Source organism: Diceros bicornis, chromosome 27 (assembly GCF_020826845.1).
Source record: "Diceros bicornis minor isolate mBicDic1 chromosome 27, mDicBic1.mat.cur, whole genome shotgun sequence".
Classification (NCBI taxonomy): Eukaryota; Metazoa; Chordata; class Mammalia; order Perissodactyla; family Rhinocerotidae; genus Diceros; species Diceros bicornis.
In genome coordinates, this window is record NC_080766.1 from 45,760,902 (window position 1) to 45,784,395 (window position 23,494).

Here is a 23,494-nt window from a genome sequence, read left to right on the forward strand (position 1 = left end):
AATTTTTTTTATTTTTTGTTTATTGCAGTAACATTGGTTTATAACATTGTAAAAATTTCAGGTGTACATCATTATACTTCTATTTCTGCATGGACTACATCACGTTCACCACCAAAATACTAATTACAACCCATCACATGTACTGAATTATCCCTTTCACCCCCCTCCCTCCCCCCTTCCCCTCTGGTAACCACCAATCCAATCTCTGTCCCTATGTGTTTGTTTATTGTTGTTATTATCTACTACTTAATGAAGGAAATCATACAGTATTTGACCTTCTCCCTCTGACTTATTTCACTTTGCATTATACCCTCAATGTCCATCCATGTTGTCACAAATGCCTGGATTTCATCGTTTCTTATGGCTGAGTAGTATTCCATTGTGTATATATACCACATCTTCTTTATCCATTCGTCCCTTGATGGGCACTTAGGTTGCTTCCAAGTCTTGGCTATTGTGAATAACGCTGCAATGAACACAGGGGTGCATGTACCTTTGCAAATTGGTGTTTTCAAGTTCTTTGGATAAATACCCAACAGTGGAATAGCTGGATCATATGGTAGTTCTATCTTTGATTTTTTGAGGAATCTCCATACTGTTTTCCATAGTGGCTGCACCAGTTTGCACTCCCACCAGCAGTGTATGAGAGTTCCCTTTTCTCCACATCCTCTCCAACACATGTTGTTTCCTGTCTTGTTAATTATAACCATTCTGACGGGCGTGAGGTGATATCTCATTGTAGTTTTGATTTGCATTTCCCTAATAGTTAGTGATTTTGAACATCTTTTCATGTGTCTATTGGCCATCTGTATATCTTCTTTGGAGAAATGTCTGTTCAGGTCTTTTGCCCATTTTTTAATTGGGTTGGTAGTTTTTTTGTTGTTGAGATGCATGAGTTCTTTATATATTTTGGAGATTAAGCCCTTATCAGATATATGGTTTGCAAATATCTTCTCCCAATTGTTAGGTTGTCTTTTCGTTTTGTTGATGGTTTCCTTTGCTGTGCAGAAGCTTTTTAGTTTGATGTAGTCCCATTTGTTTATTTTTTCTATTGTTTCTCTTGCCCGGTCAGATGTGGTGTTTGAAAAGATGTTGCTAAGACCGATGTGGAAGAGCGTACTGCCTATGTTTTCTTCTAGAAGTTTCATAGTTTCAGGTCTTACATTCAAGTCTTTAATCCATTTGGAGTTGATTTTTGTGCATGGTGTAAGGTAAGGGTCTACTTTCATTTTTTTGCATGTGGCTATCCAGTTTTCCCAACACCATTTGTTGAAGAGACTTTCTTTTCCCCATTGTATGTTCTTGGCTCCCTTGTTGAAAACTACCTGTCCATAGATGTGTGGGTTTATTTCCAGGCTCTCTATTCTGTTCTATTGATCTGTGTGTCTGTTTTTGTGCCAGTACCATGCTGTTTTGCTCTGTAGATTAGTTTGAAATCAGGGAGTGTGATACCTCCAGCTCTGTTCTTTTTTTTCAGGATTACTTTGGTTATTCGGCAGTCTTTTGTTGTTCCAGATAAATTTTAGGATTCTTTGTTCGATTTCTGTGAAAAATGTTGTTGGAACTTTGATAGGGATTGCATTGAATCTGTAGATGGCTTTAGGAAGTATGGACGTTTTGACTATGTTAATTCTTCCAATCCAAGGGCTCAGAATATCTTCCCATTTTTTTGTGTCTTCTATTTCTTTCAACAATGTTTTATAGTTTTCAGTGTACAGGTCTTTCACCTCTTTGGTTAAGTTTATTCCTAGGTATATTTTATTCTTTTTATTGCAATTGTAAATGGGATTATATTCTTAATTTCTCTTTCTGCTACTTCATTGTTAGTGTATAGAAAAGCAACTGAGTTTTGTATGTTGATTTTGTATCCTGCAACTTTACTGTATTCATTTATTATTTTTGAAAGTTTTTGTTGGATTCTTTAGGGTTTTATATGTATAAAATCATGTCATCTGCAAATAGTGACAGTTTCACTTCTTCTTTTCCAATTTGGGTCTCTTTTTTTCTTTTTGTTGCCTGATTGCTCTGGCTAGGACATCCAATACTATGTTAAATAAGAGTGGTGAAAGTGGACATCCATGTTCCTGTTCTTAAAGGGATAGCTTTCAGTTTTTCTCTATTGAGAATGATATTAGCTGTGGTTTTGTCATATATGGCTTTTATTATGTTGAGGTACTTTCCTTTTATACCCATTTTATTGAGAATTTTTATCATAAATGGAGACTGTACTTTGTCAAATGCTTTCTCTGCATCTATTGAGATACTCATGTGATTTTTATTCTTAATTTTGTTAATGTGGTATATTACGTCGATTGATTTGCGGATGTTGAACCATCCTTCCATCCCTGGAATAAATCCCACTTGATCGTGGTGTATGATCTTTTAAATGTATTGTTGTATTCCATTTGCTAGTATTTTGTTGAGGATTTTTGCGTCGATGTTCATCAGTGATGTTGGCCTGTAATTTTCTTTTTTTTGTGTTGTCCTTGTCTGGTTTTGGTATCAGGGTAATGTTCGCTTTGTAAAATGAGTTAGGCAGCTTCCCCTGCTCTTCAATTTTTTGGAAGAGTTTGAGAAGGATAGGTATTAAGTCTTCTTTGAGTGTTTGGTAGAATTCACCAGGGAAACCATCTGGTTCTGAAATTTAACTGTTTTGATCTCCTTACTGGTGATTGGTCTATACAGATTCTCTATTTCTTCTTGATTCAGTTTTGAAAGGTTGTAAGATTCTAAGAATTTATCCGTTTCTTCTAGATTACCCAATTTGTTGCTGTATATCTTTTCGTAGTATTCTCTTAAAATCTTTTGTATTTCTGAGGTGTCCATTGTAGTTTCTCCTCTTTCATTTCTGATTTTATTTTATTTATTTATTTATTTTGTGAGGAAGATCAGCCCCGAGCTAACATCTGTTGCCACTCCTCCTCTTTTTTCTGAGGAAGAATGGCCCTGGGCAAACATCCGTGCCCATCTTCCTCTGCTTTATATGGGACACCACAACAGCATGGCTTGACAAGCGGTGCGTCAGTCCATGCCCGGGATCCGAACCTGTGAACCCTGGGCTGCCAAAATGGAGCGCTCGAACTTAACCGCTGTGCCCCTGGGCTGGCCCCCATTTCTGATTTTATTTATTTGAGCCTTCTCTGTTTTTTTCTTGGTGAGTCTAGCTAAAGGCTTGTCAATTTTGTTTATCTTTTCAAAGAGCCAGTTCTTAGTGTCATTGATTTTTTTCTATTTTTTTTTAGTCTCTATTTCATTTATTTCTGCCCTGATTTTTATTATTTCCTTCCTTCTACTGATTTTGGGATTTGTTTGTTCTTCTTTTTCCACTTCTTTTAGGTACATTGTTAGATTGCTTATTTGAGATTTTTCTTGGTTGTTGAAGTAGGCTTGTATTGCTGTAAACTTCCCTCTTAGAACCGCTTTTGCTGTATGCCATAAATTTTGGCATGTTGTAGTTCCATTTGCATTTGTCTTCAGGTATTTTTTGATTTCTTCGTTGACCCAGTGGTTGTTCAGTAGCATTTTGTTTCATCTTCACGTATTTGTGGCTTTTCTGATTTTCTTCCTGTAGTTGATTTCTAGTTTCATACCATTTTGGTCAGAAAAGATGCTTGGTATTATTTCAGTTTCTTAAATTTATTGAGACTTATTTGTTGCCTAATATGTGATCTATCCTGGAGAATGTTCCATGTGCATTTGAAAAGAATGTGTATTCTCTAGTTTTTGGATGGAATGTTCTATATATATCTACTAAGTCCATCTGGTCTAATGTGTCACTTAAGGGCTAATGTTTCCTTATTGATCTTCTGTTTGGATGATGTATCCACTCGTGTAACTATTATTGTGTTGTTGTTTATTTCTCCTTTTATGTCTGTTAATAATTGCTGTATATATTTAGGCGCTCCTATGTTGGGTGCATAGATATTTACAAATGTCTTATCCTCTTGTTGGATTCTTCCCTTTATCATTATGTATTGTTCTTCTTTGTCTCTTGTTAGTTTTTGTTTTAAAGTCTGTTTTGTCTGATATGAGTATTGCTACCCCAGCTTTCTTTTCATTGCCATTTGCATGGAGTTTCTTTTTCCATCCCTTTGCTTTCAGTTTGTGAGTGTCTTTAGGTCTAAAGTGTGTCTCTTGTATGCAACATATATATGGGTCTTGTTTTTTTATCCAGTCGGCCACCCTATGCCTTTTGATTGGAGCATTTAGTCCATTGACATTTAAAGTAGCCATTGGTAAGAATGTACTTATTGCCATTTTGTTACTTTTCTTCTGGGTGTTTTAGTAGTTCTTCTCTGTTCCTTCCTTCTTCTCTGGCTGTCTTCCCTTGTGGTTTGATGGCTTTCTTTAGAATTATGTTTGGCTTCTTTTTTCTTAATTCTTTTGTATTTATTATAGGTTTGTGGTTTTTGGTTACCATGAGGTTCATATATAATAACCTACGTATATAACAATCTATTTGAAGTTGATGGTCTCTTTAGTTTGACTTCTTGCCAGAAGCTCTACTCTATTACTCCCCTCCTCCCACATTTTATGTTTTTGTTATCATATCTAACCTTTTTTTTTTTTGAGGAAGATTAGCTCTGAGCTAACATCTGTTGCCAATCTTCCTCTCTTTTGCTGAGGAAGACTGGCCCTGAGCTAACATCTATGCCCATCTTCCTCTACTTTATATGGGACGCTGCCACAGCATGGCTTAACAAGTGGTGCGTCGGTGTGCGCCCGGGATCTGAACCTGCAAACCCCGGGCCACCTCAGTGGAGCACACGCAGTTAACCGCTATGCCACTGAGCCAGCCCCCATTCTTTCAGCACTTCAGATATATCATGCGACTCCCTTCTAGCCTGTAAGTTTTCTGCTGAGAAGTCAGCTATATAGCCTTATGGGGTTTTCTTTGTATGTTACTTGTTGCCTTTCTCTTGCGGCTTTTAGGATTCTCTATCTTTAATTCTTGACATTTCAACTATGATGTGTCTTGGTGTGGGCTTCTTTCAGTTTATCTTTTATGGTGCTCTCTGTGCTTCCTGTACCTGGATGTCTGTTTCCTTTCTTAGGTTAGGAAAGTTTTCAGCTATTATTTCTTCAGATAGGTTCTCTGCCCCTTTGTCTTGCTCGTCTCCTTCTGGGACACCTATAACACGAATGTTAGTGTACTTGATGTTTTCCCAGAAGTCCCTAGAGTGTCCTGGTTCTTTTTAATTCTTTTTTCTTTTATCTGTTCAGCCTGGGTGATTTCCTCTAGTCTTTCGTCCAGCTCACTGATCTGTTCTTCTGTAACATCTATTCTGCTATTGAGTCCCTCTAGTGAACTTTTCATTTCCAGTATTGTATTCTTCATTTCTGATTGGTTCTTTTTTATATTTTCCAGTGTTTTGTTGACGTTCTCACTGCGTTCATCCATTCTTCTCCCAAGATCAGTAAGCATCCCTATGACTTTTTGTTTTGTAGTCTTTGTCAGCTAGATTGTTTATCTCTTTTTTGTTTTGTTTTTTCTGGGGTTTTGTCCTGTTCCCTTACCTGGAATGTATTCCTCTGTCTCCTCATTTTGCCTCTTTCTCTGTGCTTATATCTACGTATTAGGTAGGTCAGCTATGTCTCCCGATCTTGGAGAGGTGGCCTTATGTAAGACATGCCTTATGAGGCCCAGCAGTGTGCTTCCCTTTCGTCACCAGTTCCAAATGTTCCAGGAGTGCCCCTTGTATGTGCTACATGTGTCCTTCTGTTGTGGCAGGGTCGCTCTTGCTGCAGGTGCCCAGGGAGGCTACGTTGTCCCCCTGGCCGGCTGGTTGTAATGCTCAGCTGCATGTGGCTGCTACAGTCCCTTCAGTTACTTTTTCGGGCATGGGGACCCCCAGCACAGTAGGCTGCAAGGTCTAATAGCACATTCCTGCTGCAGTTTTTCTGTTAAGTGAGTAGACCCCCAGCGTGGCTGGTTGCTAGGCTCAGGGGCTTACAATTGCTGCAGGCCTCTGGCCTGATCGGCTGTTGTCAGCTCTCAGGCTTGCAGCTGGGTGGGGCTGGCCCCAGGCATGGGAGCACCCAGTTGTTTCACGCTTTGGAAGGTGGGCCCGATCCTCTATGTGGCTGTTTGAGAAGCACAAGTCTGCTACAGCTGACAGGCCCCATTGCCTGCATGGCCACACACCCTGTCTACAAAGTCCTGTCCCATGTGTGCTCCCTGACCCACTGATGTGGGCCCAGTCACCCCACTACAGAGTCCCCACAAACTCCCCAATGCAGGCCCGCCCCTCATGCACACCCTGCCCCACAGAGGCCAACCTACTCACCTGGCTGCAGAGGTTCCAGGCACCCCGCCTATGCGGGCCCACAAGTTGCCCAAGGGCTTGCTACTGGATGGGGCCAGTCCCTAGGGTGGGCTGCCTGCCCTTGCTGAGCTGGATTAAATCAGTGCTTTAGTGGGTGGGGCAGACCTTGGGCAGAGAGGCCGAGGGAAGAACTCCAAAGACATCTGCCAGCGTCTGTGTTGGCATGCCTGTACTAGGTCACAACAATGTCTGATGCCCGTGTCTCAGTCCCTGGGGAGGTGGTCCCAGCCTGGGGAGGTCTCACCTGTCTCCAGGATGCACCCAGAGCCTATCACGTGAGTCTCTTTTCACCATAGGACTGTGCTCCTTTCTTTCTGGTGATTTTAGGTTGCTTTTTGAAACGGGTGAATTTGTGTGTGGGCCCTTTAAGAGCAGGCTTTTTTTCGCCTTATGTTTGATAGCTTTTCTGGGGATGTTCCCCGTGGTTGTGAAGAGCCAGCAACGCCAGGTGTTATGACACTCGTCTCGGTTGTGCTGAGTCCAAAAGCTGCTTATTGTGGTAACACTCCCCCCCTCAGATCCCCCGCTCCTCCAGGGGAGGCTTCGTACCTTAAGGTTGCTCCTGGCTTGCCATGAAGCGCAGTTGCTCGAAGGTGGCTTTTTAATCTCTCCAGAAAGGAATTTCTGCCTCTTCTACCTCTGTCAGGATTGTTCCTTGTTGTGGGGGTTCTTTTTATCCAGTGTGCAGTTCTCTCTCAGGGGTAGTTGTTCCAAGAGTAGTTGTCAATTTGTTGTGTCTGTGGGAGGAGGTGAGTTCAGAGCCACCTATGCCGCCATCTTGAAACTGTCTCTTGGTTTCGTTTTTGTTTCTTTTTATAGTTTCCTTTCCTCTGCCAAGATTTCCTATCTTTTTGTTTATCGTAAACTACTTATCTATATGTCCTTCCACACAGCTGTGACATCTGCTTTAACATCCTTGTTTGCTCATTCCAGCATTTTTGTCATCTCAGGATTGCTTGCCATTGGTTGTCTTTTTTCTTAAGAATTGGTCACATGTTGCTGATTTTTTTTCCTGTGTAGATAATTTTCATTTGCATTCTTGATATTCTGCAAATTATGTCGTGGGGACTCTTGCTTCTGAGAGTGCTGAGTTTTTGTTTCCGTGGTAGTCCTCTTTCAGACTCAAGTGTGCACTCTGTCTTGCCTGCAGAGATCGTGCACAGATCAGCCCAGGACGTGGGTGGAGTTGACACACGGAGTTTGGGGTTTTCCTTCCCTACTTCTCTGTCTCTTCTCTGTTGTTCTCCACAGCTTTGGCTGCGCTGGTTCCTTCTTCTGTCCTCATCTTGCTGCGCTGCCCCAGGGCACAGCCTGAGAGCTGGAAACTCCCCCATCTGGTGGCCTCTGCCATGTCCAAGTCCCCTGCACAATGTCCTGGGCCCACAGGCAGGTGGGGTGTGGCCTGTCAGGTTTACACGAGGTTGGTTCTAAGGAGTGTCCGTCTGCACGCCTTTTCATGGAGCTCCACGGCCCCTTCTGGCTGCTGGTGTGTGTCTTCAGCCACACCTCATGTTGCCCCACAGAATCACACTCGCCAAGGGAGAAACACCCCTCCGAGACACCACTTCTGGGTCGGGTGGGCTGTCTTAGCTGCCTTGGGGGTGGGGGGCACTCAGGCCTGGTCCCCTCTGCACCGTCCCATGTCTAAAGGGCTCTGCACACGCTCAGGGAGACGCCGTCATATCTGCTGTTCTCAGGTCCCCGACCTGCAGTTGCCATCTTCTTTCTCTTGGTGCCATAACCTGTAGTTGCCCGTCTGCTTCCTTGTCTGCTCCTATTGCGCTGTATTTCAGAGGACTTATTGTAGATTTTAGTGTTTCACGTTTTAAAGCCCGCTTCATGTTCTGGCTTGAATAGTTTAAGTATAATATTCATGTTGTGATTGTGGCTATTTTGTAATGTAGACCTTTTCATCTCAGTGTACTTAGTGCATTAAGTGAATAAGCACAAATTCTATACAATCATAATTGTTCCTAAAACTTCCTCCCTTCACTTGTCTGTGAGCAGGGAGACATGGGTCTATGCACACACAGCACAAGGGTGTGAACTAGAGCTAAGTGTGACCGTCTCGCCTCACATCGAGAAATTCTCTTTTTCTAACTATATAATATGGCATTCAGATATGGTAAATGTGTGTGTGAGACGTGTAGCTGATATCATCCAAACCAAACCGAAAAGTTAATTAGTTTTCTTGTTTTCGTTTTCATTACAGGCCAGATTTGAATGTCAAAGTAATTGTTAAGTAGTACTGAAACCAAGAATTGTTATGAAGCCCTCAATTTTTAGATAGCAAAACATTAGACTATAACAAATTGGTTGAATGTTGTTAACTAAAACACAAACTGGTTAGAATTTTTTATTTTTTGGTCACTATCAGTGATGTGATCTTAAGAGAATGGAGTTTGGAGCCACATTGACATAGATTTCAGTCCTACATAGATTTCAGTCCTAATTTTCCATTTACTATCTTTGTGGTCTTGGCAAGATATTTAATATCTATGTTTTAATTTCTCTGTCTTTAATGTAGGAATAATAACATTTCTTACCTTAAAATTGTTGCAGATTGGATTAAATAGCACAGGTAGAAGCGTTCTTGGACGCCTGGTGTGGCACAGTCCTCAGGATGGGGTGGCTGAGGTAGCAGGATGGAAGCCCCACGTCCCCTGCAGACAGCATGGGAATATGCTCAGTCACGTTCCTCATTAACACACATTCCCTAGCCCAATTTTCTCACTTTTATTCTTATTCTAGTGTTAGAATGACACCTAAAATCTAAATGTTCCCTTTAGGAAAATCAAACAAATCAAAGTTGTTTAGACAGTAACAAAGTACACATTTAGAAGGCGGTAAAAGATAAGTATGTAGGTGTCGTTGATTGAGAAGTGGCCAGGTTAGAGCCTCCTCTGGGTTTTGATGGCCGAGGGTTGAGGCCCTAGCGGTGCTGACGTGGAGCCGTAACTGAAGTGTCAGAACGAGCGGCAAAGCAGCGACGGGAGGTCGTCCTGTTTGACTAGACCGATGTACTTGAAGTCGCTGGAGTGCAGCATTTTGGGTGTTTTTCCAATATTAAATGTCCTTTGGTGACTTTGTTAGTTTGCTCCCACAGCTGTTTTGTTTTTCAGGCTGTGAAGTCTCTCCACTTCTGTAAGAATGAATTTAGGCTGAACTGTGAATTGAAAGAGGGAAATTATGAAGTTGATACAATTAATTTGCCTCTGAAATGTGCTTTTTTTCAGGTTATGGATAACAGAAGTTCTGAAATCGAGGAGCTGAAATCCATTATTGAGAACCTGCAGGAGAATCAAGAACGATTGCAGAAGGATAAAGCAGAAGAAATTGAACAACTCCATGAAGTCATTGAGAAGCTGCAGAGCGAGCTCTCCCTTGGGGGCCCTGTGGCGCGTGAAGTCAGTGACTGTCACGCTGAAGACCTGCAGAGTGAGCTGGATCGCGGGCTGCGCTGCCTCCAGGCGGAGGGAGCGGGGGCCCACGCAGCTCTGGAGGGCGAGCTCCGAGCTGCACTCGCTGCCAAGGAGGCCCTGAGCCAGCTGCTTGCTGAGCAGGAGTGCAGGCATGGCCAGGCCCTGGAGGCGCTGCAGCAGCGCCTGCGGGGTGCGGAGGAGGCTGCCGCGAGGCAGCTGGCAGAGCTGAGGCACAGCACGGCCCTCAGGGAGGCCGAGGTCCAGACCATGGCCTCCCAGATCCAAGAGTTTGAAGCTGCTCTCAAAGCAAAGGAAGTGAAGATTGCAGAGAGAGATTTGGAAATTGAGGCCATGAACAGACAGAAATCTACCTACTCCACCGAGCTGGAGACCATCCTGTCGGCCTTCACCCGCTTTCGCTGCGCCCTGGAGCAGCAGCCCCTGGCTGCCGCGGGCGAGCCCCCTGAGCTGCAGCGGCTCCGAGCCCAGTGTGTCCGCCTCAGCCGCCAGCTGCACGCACTGAACCAGCGGTTCCTGAGGTGCCAGAAGGAGCTGGACAAGCAGCAGGTGCACGGGGCGCTCCCACACCCTCGTGTGGAGGGCTGCTCCCAGGGACGGGGCCCCTGGAGTGAAGAGGCCTCCTGTGATGAAGAGTCAAAAGAGGATGTGGGCAGCAGGCAGCTGACCACAGCCCCCCAGGGCCATGGCGGTGACCCACAGGTTGGCCTCGATTCCCCTGCAGGCCCACAGGTGGTGTAGCCTCTGTGCACAGAGAGCTGGGGTGTGCTGCGGGAGCTGGGCGCCCTCGGCGAGCTGGGGGAGCTGGGGTGTTCTCGGGTAGCTGGGGGGAGCTGGCGTGCACTGAGGGAGCTGGGGGAGCTGAGGCACACTTGGGGAACTGGGGCATGCTGGGGGAAATGGGGCGTGCTCGGGGAGCTGGGACGCACCTGGGGAGCTGGGGGGTGCTCTGGGTCTGAGGAGGCTCTCAGCCAGACAGCGAGTGGCCAAGCACTGGGGCTGGACCAGAGGGAGTTGGATGTTCTCTGAAGTAGACTGAGTTTCTTTTCTTTTTCTTCTGCTCTTTTAGTTTTAATGATTTTCCTTCTTTCTCTGCTGGGTGGGGGGGATGCAGTTTCCGTTGGGTGGCTCGTGACGTGAAATGAGTCTGAAGCTCATGCTGGTCTGGGGCCCATTTAGGATCCATAGAACTTCAAGTCAGAGCACATGTACACAGGGAAATCGGCTGGGGTTTCACTGTTTTGTACAATTTTAAACTTACTATAAGTTACTTAAGCTTTTGTAACACTTCTCTCATACGGTAGGGAACGTCAGTGATGTGGTGAGCACCTGGAGTTAGGTCTCTTAATTCCTCTCTGGGTTCTCATCAGATGGTTTGTCTTTTAGCGCGATTTCCCATGTAGAACGTTTTATGCTCCTTTGATTTTGCAACATGCTCCAGTTTGTTTTTGAGTAGAACTCAGGATTCACTGCTGCCGCCCCACACCAGCTTGGCATCCTGTGTCGCATGGCTCCCGTCCCGCGTGCTTTGTGGGGTCACCCCCAGCTGGTGCCTGTGCCTTTGGAGCCCTCAGCCTCGAGCACAGCTTGACCTGCTGTGGGTGGCGGGCCTGCAGCTCTGGTCTCATGCTCTCCGTGTGTGCTTTTGGAGACAGGGACTTGCTGGTCACCACCTGTGGACTTCCCCTCGGGGCCCTGCTGGCTGACATGCCGGCTCCAGGGCTCCCTTGAGGCTGAAGCAGCCCAGCAACTGGCCTCCCTTGCACATCTGACTTTCCAGTGTGTTGAGCTTTATCTTCGTAAGCATCGTAACTATTTTCTCTGCTTATTGTAGAGTCCAGTTAAGGATGATTTGCAGCCTGCTAAAGCCCTGGAGATGTTAAACCACACAGGTCTCCACAAACAAGACAGCGTGGTGTCGGTGCTCACGGCCTGCCAGAGGCAGCTGGAGTCTGAGCTGCTCTTGGTGAAGAAGGAAATGCGCTTGCGTGCGGGGGACCATGGCACAGTGTCGGGAAGAGCGAAGGTACAGGGCTGGTTCTGGGAGAGGCTGGGCACAGATCCCGTGGAGGTGACGGTGGGCGGAGGTCCACTCTGGCTCTCCTGCTGAGGTGACACATGTGTTACGTAGACTGCAGACATGCCGTGGTCTCTGAATCCGTTGTACTCTCGTAGCAGTGCTGGCAGATCTGTTTTGAAATTTCCTACATGTTTTATTTAAACACTCTCTAGCAGCACACATGTCCTGTGGTCTAATCAGCTTGCAAGAAACGAGCAGTTACTTCTCTTTGTGATTCGTACAAGCAGGCTTGACCTGGGCTCCAGGGCTTGTCTCCAGGATTGTGGTGTGAGGACAGTCGTCCGCACAGCTGTACCGTGGCTCACAGCCTTCGTCGCCAGCATCTGTTTTACTTTGAAAGACATCACATATATTTTTTGAACCTCAGTTTTTGTTCCCTACATATTTTTAGTTGTGCTCCCAGCAAAGCAGAGCAGAGAGTAATCTAGAAATCAACAGTTTTAAAATTCTGATCACTAGGACAGAAGCTACAAGAAAATTGACATTTCTTTTCCTGGGGTGGGGAGGTTGCACATCAGCTGTGCAACATCAAACTGTTGCAGGGTTGAGATGTTCCGAAAACCAAAAGTGGTCGGCTGGTTTGGAGGTTTGCCAAAGTGTCCTTGGGTCTGCAGCCTGCTTAGACCCGGGCTTTCTTGAGCCCCGTAACCCCACTGGTGTGGACATTGTACTCTTTGCTGAGATATTCAGCCCTCAGCTCCTGGGAACACTGCTGTGAGACCACCTGCCCCTTTAGGATAGGAGAGCCTGAAGATTCTGCATTCCACGGCACACCAGCCCGGGGTCTCAGAGCAGGATCACAGGGCCATGCCTGCGGTTCTGGTAGAAGACGCCCGGATCTGATGTCATTCGTTCATCAGATCCCTCGGGAAATGTATTCTGTTTGGGGAGAACCTTTTCACCAAGTCTGTGTAGCAAACTTGTCTCCGTGCCCTCATGATAGGAACGTGTGTTTGAATGATTAAGAGAAAGCTCAGCCCTGCAATGTCGTGAGCTGGTCGACAAGTTCTTAGAAGTCGCACACCGACGGAAATCCCATGTTCGTTCCAGAGCACGATTTTATTTTTTTCAATGTTTGCACATAGAACTTGCCAGGACTTTTTTTCCTTAAAAAAAAAATGCTCATGTCCCCGGTAAATCACCACAGAAATAGGTTATGACAGTTGCCTCTGGGTGTGTGTGTGTGGTAAAATACACATAACGTAAGATTTACAGCTTAACTGTTTCTAAATGTACGGTTCCGTGGCATTAAATACCTTCACAGCGTTGTGTGACCATCCATCTCCATGGCTCTTTTCATCGTGTAAAACTGAAACTCTGTCCCTATCGAACAGTAACTCCCAATTCCCCTCTTCTCAGCCTCTGGCAACCACCGTTCTCCTTCCTATCTCTATGAATTTGGCTCCTCTAGGGGCCTCGTATAAGCGGATCATACAGTATCTGTCTTTTGTGATTAGCTTACTTCACTTAATGTTCTCAGGGTTCATCCATATTAGCATGTGTCAGAATTTCTTTTTTAAGGCTGAATAATAATTCTGTTATATATACCATCTTTTGTTTATCCATTCGTGCATTGGTGGACGCTTGGTTTGCTTTCACATTTTGGCTATAGTAAGTAATGCTGCCACGAACATGGGTGTACAGATATCTCTTAGAGACCCTGCGTTCAGTTCTTTTGGGTATACACCCAGCGGTGGAATTGCTGGATCATACGGTAATTCTATGTTTAATTTTTTGAGGAACGGCCATAGTGTTTTCCATGGTGATTGTACCTTTTGACATTCCCATCAAGAGTGCACAAAGTTTCTAAGTTCTCCACATCCTTGCCAACAGTCGTTATTTTCTGTTTTTTTGATAGTAGCCATCCTCATGTGTGAGATGGTATCTTGCAGCAGTTTTAATTTACATTTCCCTAATGAGTAGTGATTTTGGGTATCTTTTCATGTGATTATTGGCCATTTGTATAACTTCTTTGGAGAAATGTCTATTCAGTACCTTTGCTGGTTTTCAAATCAGGTTGTTTCTGTTGAGTTTTAGGAGTTCTCTGTATATTCTGGATATTAATCCTTATCAGATATATGACTTGCAAATGTTTTCTCCCATTTTGTGGATTGCCTTTCTACTATGTGGGTAGTATCTTTTTTTAATTGATGTCATAATAGTTTATAACATTGTGAACTTTTAGTTGTACGTTATCGTTTGTCAGTCAGCATATAAATGCGCCCCTTCACCCCTTGTGCCCACACCCCAACCCCTTCCTCCTGGTAACCACCAAACTGATCTCTCTGTCCGTGTGTTAGTTTATCTTGCACTTATGAGTAAAATCATGCGGTGTTTTTCTTTCTCTGGCTTATTTCGCTTAACATAATACCCTCTAGGTCTATCCATGTTGTTGCAAATGGGACGATTTTGTCTTTTTTTAGGGCTGAGTGGTATTCTATTGTATATATATTGGGTAGTGTCTGGTTTTTTTTTCTTTTTTGTGAGGAAGATTAGCCCTGAGCTAACATCCGATGCCAATCCTCCCCTTTTTTCTTGAGGAAGACTGGCCCTGGGCTAACATTCATGCCCATCTTCCTCTACTTTTTATGGGATGCCACCACAGCATGGCTTGACAAACGGTGTGTCAGAGCACGCCCAGGATCCAAACCCATGAACCCCAGGGCACCGCAGCGGAGTGCACGCACTTAACCACTGCGCCACTGGGCAGGCCCCAAGGGTGGGGTCTTTTGATGTACAAATTTTTAAAATTCGTGAAGTCCAATTTCTCTCTCTTTCCTTTTGTTGCCTGTGCCTTTGGTGTCATAAAAAGAAATCATTGTCAAATCCAATGTCATGAAGCTTTTGCCCTATGTTTTCTTCTCACAGTTTTATACTTTTAGGTCTTTGATCTGTTTTGGGTCGATTTTTGTATATAGTGTTAGGTAAGGGTCCAACTTCATTCTTTTGCATGTGAAGATCCAGTTTTTCCAGCACCATTTTCTGAAAAGAGTGTCTTTTCCCTCCTGAATGGTCTTAGCACCCTGGTCAAAGTCATTGACCACGTCTGTGAGGATTTGCTTCTGGGCTTTCTATTCTATTCCATTGGTCTCTATGTTTTTATGCCATTACGATAGTGGGTGTTTTTGTTTTTTGTTTTTTTTGCTGAGGAAAATTCGCCCTGAGCTAGCGTCTGATGCCAGTTTTCCTCTACTTTGCATGTGGGCCGCCGCCGCAGCATGGCTGCTGACGAATGGTGTAGGTCTCTGCCCGGGAACCAAACCCAGGCCGCCGGAGCAGAGCGTGCCGAACTTAACCCCTAGGCCACGGGGCTGGCTCCACTACCACAGTGTTTTGATTACTGTAGCTTTGTCATAAGTTTTGAAATCAGAAAGTGTAAGTCCTCCAAATTTGTTTTTCTTTTTTAAGCTTGTTTTGGCTCTTTGGAGTCCTTTAAGATTCCGTATCAATTTCAGGATGGGTTTTTCTATTTGCAAAAAATGTCATTGGAATTTTGATAGAGATTGCATTGTATCTCTAGATCGCTTTGGTAGTATTGACATCTTAACAATATTAAGTCTTTCAATCCATAAACATAAGATGTATTTCCATTTATTTATGTCTTCCTTAATTTCTTTCAGCAATGTTTTCTAATTTGATTGTATAAGTCTTTCACCTCCTTGGTTAAGTTAATTCTTAATTATATTCTAATTTTTTGTTGCTATTGTAAATGGAATTGTTAATTTCCTTTTCAGATTGTTTATTGTTCGTGTATAGAAATTCAACTCATTTTTGTATGTTGACTTTGTATCCTGTGATTTTGCTGAATTCATTTATTAATCCTAACTTTTTTTTGTGGAATCTTTAGTTTTCTACATATAAGATCATATCATCTGTGAATATAGATATTTTTACTTCTTCCTTTCCAATTTGGATGCCTTTTATTTCTTTTTCTTGACTCATTGCTCTGCCTGTAATTCCCAACACTGTGTTGAAGAGAAATGGTGAAAGCAGGCCCCTGCCCTGTTCTCGATCTTAGAGGAAAAGCTTTTACTCTATCACATTGAGTGTGATGTCCACTGTGTTTTTCTCATGTATGGCTTTTATTATGCTGGGTAGTTTCCTTCTATTGCTACTATGTTGAATGTTTTTTATCGTGAAAGGGTGTTGAATTTTTTCAAAGGCTTTTTCTTTCTTTCTTTCTTTGTTTTGTGAGGAAGATTGGCCCTGAGCTAATATCCATTGCCAATCCTCCTCTTTTTGCTGAGGAAGATTGGCCCTGAGCTAACATCTCTTCCCGTCTTCTCTATTTTGTATGTGGGATGCTGCCACAGCATGGCTTGATGAGTGGTGCATAGGTCTGTGCCTGGTATCCGAACCCCAGGCCACTGAAGTGGAGTGCATGAACTTAACCACTATGCCACTGGGCTGGCCCCTCAAATGCTTTTTCTACATCGAGATGATCATGTGATTTTTTTTTTCCTCTTCATTTTGTTAATGTGGTGTATTACATTGATTTTCCTATGTTGAACTGTCCTTGCATTCCAGGAGTAAACACCACTTGATTGTGGTGTATAATCCTTTTAATATGCTATTAAATTTGATGTACTAGTATTTTGTTGAGGATTTTTACATCATTGTTCACAAGGGATATTGGTTTGCAGTTTTCATTTCTTGTAATGTCTTTGTTTGGCTTTAGTATCAAGCCAAATAGGCCTCATAGAATAAGTTAAAAGGCATCCCCTCTGCTTCTATCCTATAAAAAAGACGTAGAGAATTGGCATAATGTTTTCCTTAAATATCTGGTAGAATTCACCAGTAAAGCCGTCAGGTCCAGGACTTGGTTCTGTTGGGAGATTTTTGATTACTGATTAAATCTCCTTTGTCTCTTGTAACCTTTCTTGGTTTAAATTTATTTTGTCTGATATTAACATAGCCACCCCTATTCTATTTTGGTTAATACTTGCCTGGAGTATCGTTTTCCATTCTTTCAATTTCAACCTGTTTGTGTCTTTGTGTCTAAAGTAAGCTTTTTGTAGACAGCATATAGTTGGATCATGTTTTTATCTATTCTGCCAATCTTTGTCTTTTATTGGAGAGCTTTATCCATTTACATTTTAAAGTAATTACTGATAAGGAGGCATTTTGTCATTTTGCTATTTGTTTGCTATATGCCTTATAGCTTTTTTTGGTCCCTCATTTCGCTGCATTACTGTCTTCTCTTGTGTTTAGTTGATTTTTTATAGTCAAATGTTTAAATTCCTTCTCATTTCTCTTTGTGTATATTCTGTAGCTGTTTTCTTTGTGGTTGCCGTGGGGATTACATTCAGCATCCTAAAGTGATCACACTCTGATTTGAATTTATAGCAGCTTACTTCCAATAACATATAAAACTGCTCCTTTACAGCTCTGTCCCCAGCCCATTCAGTTGTTGATGTCACAGAATTCCATCTTTATACTTGTATGTCCCAGACCATAACGAATAATTCTTTTAAATGCTTTAATCTTGGGGCCAGCCCAGTGGCGTAGTGGTTAAGTGCACGCCCTCCACTTTAGCTGCCTAGGGTTCGCAGGTTTGGATCCCGGTGCACACTGACGCACTGCTTGTGAAGCCATGCTGTGGTGGCGTCCCATATAAAGTAGAGGAAGATGGGCACAGATGTTAGCCCAGGGCCAGTCTTCCTCAGCAAAAAGAGGAGGATTGGCATTGAATGTTAACTCAGGGCTAATCTTCCTCACACACACAAAAAAGCTTTAATCTCTTAAATTATGTAGAAAACACCATGTGAGGTTACAAACTAAAGTTACAATAATACTAACTTTTAGACTAATAATTTCTTTAAAATTATATTAGTCTTTTAAGTCATGATGAAAACAAAATGTGGAGTTACACGCCATTGTTACATAAAACTGGCTTTTAACATGGCCAATGTATTTACCTTATTGAGGTCTTTATTTCTCCGTGTGGCTTTGAAGTACAGCCTAGTGTCCTTTTGTTTCCTGCTGCAGGTGAAGGTGCACCTCTCTTGAACATTTCCTGCAGGGCAGGTCTGGTGGTAACAAACTCCCTCAACTTTTGTTTATCTGGGAATGTCTTAATTTCGTCCTCTTTTTTTTTTCTCTTTTTGTTGAGGAAGATTGGCCCTGAGCTAACATCTGTGCTAACCTTCCTCTATTTTTTTGTAAATAGGACACCACCACAGCATGGCTTGATGAGCGAGTGGTGTGTAGGTCCGCTCCCGGCATCCGAACCTGTGAACCCCAGGCCAGTGAAGCGGAGCACGCGAACTTAAACACTACACCACCAGACCAGCCCCTCTTCCTCACTTTTTTTTTTTTTTTAATAAAGACATCTTTATTTTTAATTTTCTGTGCCCCCCCCCCCGAAAGCCCCAGCAGATAGTTGTATGTCATAGTTGCACATCCTTCTAGTTGCTGTATATGGGACGCGGCCTCAGCATGGCCGGAGAAGTGGTGCGTCGGTGCACGCCCGGGATCCGAACTTGGGCCTCCAGTAGCGGAGCGCGTGCACTTAACCACTAAGCCACGGGGCCGGTCCTCTTCCTCACTTTTGAGGGACAGTTTTATCAGATATAGGATTCTTAGTCGAAAGTTTTTTTTTTCTTTTAGCACTTTGAATATCTTGACATACTGTCCTTTGGTCTCCAAAGTTTTTGATGAGGAATCTGTTGATAATCGTATTGAGGATTCCTTGTATGTGACAAGTCACTTCTCTCTTGCTGCTTTCAAGATTTGCTTTGTCTTTGGCTTTTGTAAGTTTGATTATAACGTGTCTGAGTTCATCTTACTTGAAGTTGGTTGAGTTTCTTGGATGTTTATATTCAAATTTTCCATCAGATCTGGGAAGTTTTCAGTCATCATGTTCTCAGATATTCTCTCTTTTCTCCTTCTGGGACTCCCATGGTGCATGCTTGACGGTGTCCCGCAAGTCCGTTCGGCTCTATTCACTTTTCTCAATTTTTTTTCTTTCTGTTCCTCAGATTCTGTAATTTCCATTGTTCTATCTTCAAGTTCACCAATTCTTTCTTCTGCCTCCTCAAATCTGCCTTTGAATTCCTCTAAGGAATTTTTTATTTCAGTTATTGTATTTTTCATATTCAGAATTTCTTTTTCATTTGTTTTTAGATTTTCTCTTTCTTTATTGATGTTTCTATTTTGTTCATACATCATTTTCATTTTCTTGATTTTCTCCACATCTTCCTTTAGTTCTTTGAGCATCTTTAAGATAGTTGTTTTAAATTCCTTTTCTAGTAGATCTGCCATCAGGTTTTTTTCAGGGACAGTTTCTGTTGGTTTATTTTTTTCCTTTGAATGGGACATACTTTCCTGTTTCTTTGTGTGCTTTGTGATCTTTGTTGTTGTTGAACACTGAACATTTGAATCTAATAGTGTGGTGAATCTGGAAATCAGAATCTCCCTCTTCCTCAGGGTGTGCCATGTTTCTTATTGTGTGTGTTTTTCTGATTGTTGAAGGGTGTCTCTATGCTAAGGATCAGCCTGAGGTGTAAAATTAAGGTTTTCTCAGGGCTTTTCTCAGCCTGTGCCCTTCCCTGGGCACACACAGTCACTTTCTAATTTTCTCTCTGCATGCACTTGTTTTTGAATGTCCTAGTTTTTAATTTCTCCCCAGAAGGAAAAAAGAGAAAAAGGCAGTGGTGGAAAAAAAGGGCACCAGCCCTTTAAATCTGGAAGTCACTTCAGCCAGAGCAGGAGGGGTCTGCAACCTCAGCCTCAGGCCTCTCATCTGCACCTCTGTGATGGGAAGCCACAGTCGGAGCACAGAGCCCCAGTATCTGGAGGACAGGGTCCTTTTGCCCACCCTAGGTCCTGCAAGCTGTGTGCAGGCTGCTCCAGGAGCACGTGCACAGCTGCCTGTCTGGGTGGGGGTGGGGGGTGGGTAGCTACTCCTCTGCTAAGAGCTGAAATTGACTCCAGTTGACCCTCCAAGTTTTCCCCTGGAAGTTGCAAGCCTTTAACAGACTCCAGAGTTCCAAAATAGTTACATCAGACGGATTCTGCCAGTGTGATTGTCCAGGTGGGGAGACGGATTCCAGTGCATCCTGCTCTGCCGCCGTCCCTGAATCCTCTCCACCAATTGCCTTTTAGGCAAAGATCATTGAGCCTGGATTCTCTCTTTCATGGAATTAAAAAAAATTGAAATCTTAAGAGTCTAGAGGGACCAAAGGGCTTGTCATAGAATATCATCTTTAATTGCTTAGACAGTCTCTGAAATTGGCTCAAAAATACTAGACAGACGAATGTGACACCATGTAGTTCAATTATTTTACTGTAAGCGTGTTCTTTTTACCTACAGGATAAGAAAAAACTACTGGAAGGATGTCAGCTGCAGCGAGTTGATCTCATAACTCAGGTGAAGCAACTTCAAGAAAAATTGAACCATCTGGTACATTCTATGCACTTCCCAAACATCGAGGCAGAGGACTTTAAATCTCAACAGCCATTGGCATTTTCACATGTTCTTGAAAATAGTTCAAGTGATAGTTCCAAAAACAGTGAAGAAACTGACAAATCGCCTCCTATTGATGCATTGAATATTGATAAAACCACATGGGATCTAATTGACGTTATTGGAAATCAGGATTCCTTGCTAAGAAATGAATTGCCAGATGTTCCCTTGGAAGATAAGGGTGATTTGCAGGATGGGTCACTTTCTTTACAAGCGAGCTTGCACAGTAGCTCACGTGACCTAACCCACACCGAGGGGGCGGAGCCCTTGAAGAACGTGCTCAGTGCGATGGACCTGTCCTCCTGGAGCTCCCCTGAGGTCATCCGGAAGGACTCGACCCTCAAGCCCCCACCCAGCCTTCCCCTGACGCCCTGCTCCGATGCCCTGAGCCAGCTCAGCCTGGATGCCTCCCTGCGGGACAGGACAAGTGCCTCACTGCTCCAGGCTGACCAGTCAGGGCTGCTTTGTTACCCGGGCAGGTCAGCAGCAGGAAAGGCTCCTAGGTGGGCAGAGTCTCCATTGACTACGGACAGGGCTCCCTCCCCTGACCACCAAGTGCAGCGGATGGCTGTGGTAAGTTGTCTCCCGTGGGTGCTGTGCTGGTTTGGTGTCCGTGGGATGCCCAAGGCCCCGGTGTGTCCCCGTGGAAATGTGTCTCTGTGGCCTGGGGTATCACAGCTGTCGCCATTGTTAGTTCATCTCCTGACAGGGCCTGTGGGCCGGACGTGGGTGAGCACTGACAGTGCCCTGGTCAGCTGTGTGTGGGATGGTCAGCTTTCTGCAGGACTAACCCGAGTCCGTTGTAATGTGCATATCTAGAGTACTTTCGTTATCTTTAAAAATATGTGAGATGCATTAGTCCTACTCAGCAATTCACCCCAGACCTCAGTTTCTTAACTAATGCTGACATTGAGAAGTACAGTCATAAGCCCGTCTTCATGTGTAGTTTGCATTTGGGTTCTTTATCTGGAATACGTTTTTTAGATTTATTTTCACTTGTATTTCACATTTAACAGGTTCCACACATAATGCTCATTAATTTCAAGAGCACTTCAATTTATTATTTTTGAGTTATATTTTATAATTTTGAGAGTTTGTTTATATTGGGTTAAAGTAAAAAGTAAATTAGAGATATGTGTGATTTGAGGCATCATATACCACCATTTCATGCAGAATTTTTTTAATCTAAAATACTTGCTGGTGACTTCTTTAAAATATTCCTGGAGAACTGTGGATGAATTTGATTAACTTATTAGAAGCATATGACCTCGGTGTGTCCACAGGCTGTGAGTACTTTTGTTTGGGTTTGGGAAGACGGTAGTTCAGGCCTTGGAAAGTTTCTGGTTGGCCAGTTCAACTCCATGGTGTAATAAGTTGTTATTTTATGACCATTTAACAATCTACTTATTTGAGCAGGAGAAAGATGTTGAAGATTTTATCATAACGTCTCTTGATGCTCAAGAAAAGTCCAGATCATCTCCTCTTGGATTAGAAGGAAGAAGCGATGGAAGTGAGAACAGTGAGTCAGTCATCTTTGTTTAAACTTCTTCTTACTTTTACAGTTTCAGATAGAGAATAGCACGAGAATTCCTGCCTACCCTCACACAGACTCCCCCTGTGGTAACATTCACCACGCTTGCTTGCGCGTGCTCTCGCTGTCTGTGTCTGTCTTTGTTTCTCCCTGTCTCTCTCTCTGTCTGCACCCTGAGTGTTACTTGCAGACCTGGTGTCATCTTACTCCTGGAAATGTCATTGTGTCTTTCATGAAGTCCAGTTCACGACACTGTGCCCGACACCAGGACGTGCACACTGACCCGAGGCAGCGTCTGGTCTACAGGTGTTACTTAGATTTTGCTAATTGTTCCATTAGCGCCCTTTATAGAAAAGGACACTCAGCTGGTATGATGCGTTCAGCTGTCTTTGCAGGGCAGAGGCTGGTGAGAGGCAGGCCAGGCGCCTGGGCACAACATTTTGGGCCGGGACACCGTGCCATGTGGACCCCGCGAGGGGTGCCTCTTTACGTTTCAAGCAGTTCCAAGACATCCTTTCTTTGGGTGTCTGTAGCAGGGTTGTCAGCATGTGTGTATCTCACGTGTCCTTGTGAGTGCACGTGGCAGTGCCATGTTCTTCCTAGGGCATCACAACGTGAGGCGTGTGGTGTCAGCTGGGACTCGGGGCAGTGGTGTCTGCAAGGTTTTAGTCTCATTTTTTCCCTTTTTAATGGCTCTGTGTCCTGGGGGAGGTACTTGGAGACCATGTAAATGTTCTCCTGTTTCTCAAGCCCGGACCCACTAGCTTTAGCCTCTGTGGAAGGTTCTTGCCTGTGTCGTCATCATGATGTCAAACTGGTTTCTAACTTCCTAATTTCTTCTGTAATTGTTGACTTTTTACAAGTTAGTCACCTCTGGAGGTGTTTTGACTTTTTTGAAAAAAATCATCATTGGCTCATTCAGTGCTTTTGAGACCAAGGCCATAGTAAACCATAGTTCATTGGCAGTTTCGGCATTTGCAGAATAGGGCCAGCAACTTTTTAATTTTAGTTTTTATCTACTCCGGGTAGTAAGCGTGTGGGTTAAGAATTTGAGTGGTTCTGCAGGGTGCATTCTGGGGGCAGCCTTTTGTCTGGTCTCTTCCCTCTGAATTGCCATTCCCTGAGGACATCCACATCTAACTTTTAGAAATTTCTTCTAGTATTTATTTTCAAATCACATTTGTCAGTTGAAATAACATGTTTAAACTTCCTAGAGGCAAACTCTGCACGTCCCTTCCCCGTCTTTACTTTCTGTCCCATCATCGCTGAGCATTTGTATTCTGTCTGAATTCTTGAGGAGCTGCTGGGGGTGCACAACCTCTCTCACACAACTTTCCTTTTCCTTTCCCTTGGCCTCCTCCCTGGTCTCTGTCACTGGCCCTCCGCCGCTGTGTGCAAGCATGGGGGTGCACCATCCTTGCTTTCCAGGTGGGACCCCTCTCCCTCTCTGATGGCCCTTATTTTTATGAAGCATGTCCTCTAGAAGCTTCTGTAGGAAAAACATGCATAAGGTGCTTTTGTGTGTGTGTGTGTGTGTGTGTGTGTGTGTGTGGAGGATTAGCCCTGAGCTAACATCTGTTGCAAATCCTCCTCCTTTTGCTGAGGAAGACTGGCCTTGGGCTAACATCTGTGCCCAGCATCCTCTACTTT

At 43.8% G+C, this 23,494-nt stretch overlaps 1 protein-coding gene across 13 annotated transcripts in view; it reads left to right on the plus strand.

The window, feature by feature from the left end:
• The window catches only part of PCNT (pericentrin), a 151,112-nt gene that overhangs the window by 88,733 nt on the left and 38,885 nt on the right, over positions 1–23,494 (plus strand). For 11 of the 13 annotated variants that reach the window (XM_058523322.1, XM_058523333.1, XM_058523328.1 and 8 more), the window contains 4 exons: positions 9,563–10,498; positions 11,601–11,792; positions 20,161–20,886; positions 21,730–21,832. In XM_058523322.1, coding sequence (XP_058379305.1) covers positions 9,563–10,498; positions 11,601–11,792; positions 20,161–20,886; positions 21,730–21,832 — 1,957 coding nt within the window. The remainder of the gene's footprint in view (positions 1–9,562; positions 10,499–11,600; positions 11,793–20,160; positions 20,887–21,729; positions 21,833–23,494) is intronic. The other 2 variants (XM_058523325.1, XM_058523331.1) reach the window with 2 other exon arrangements.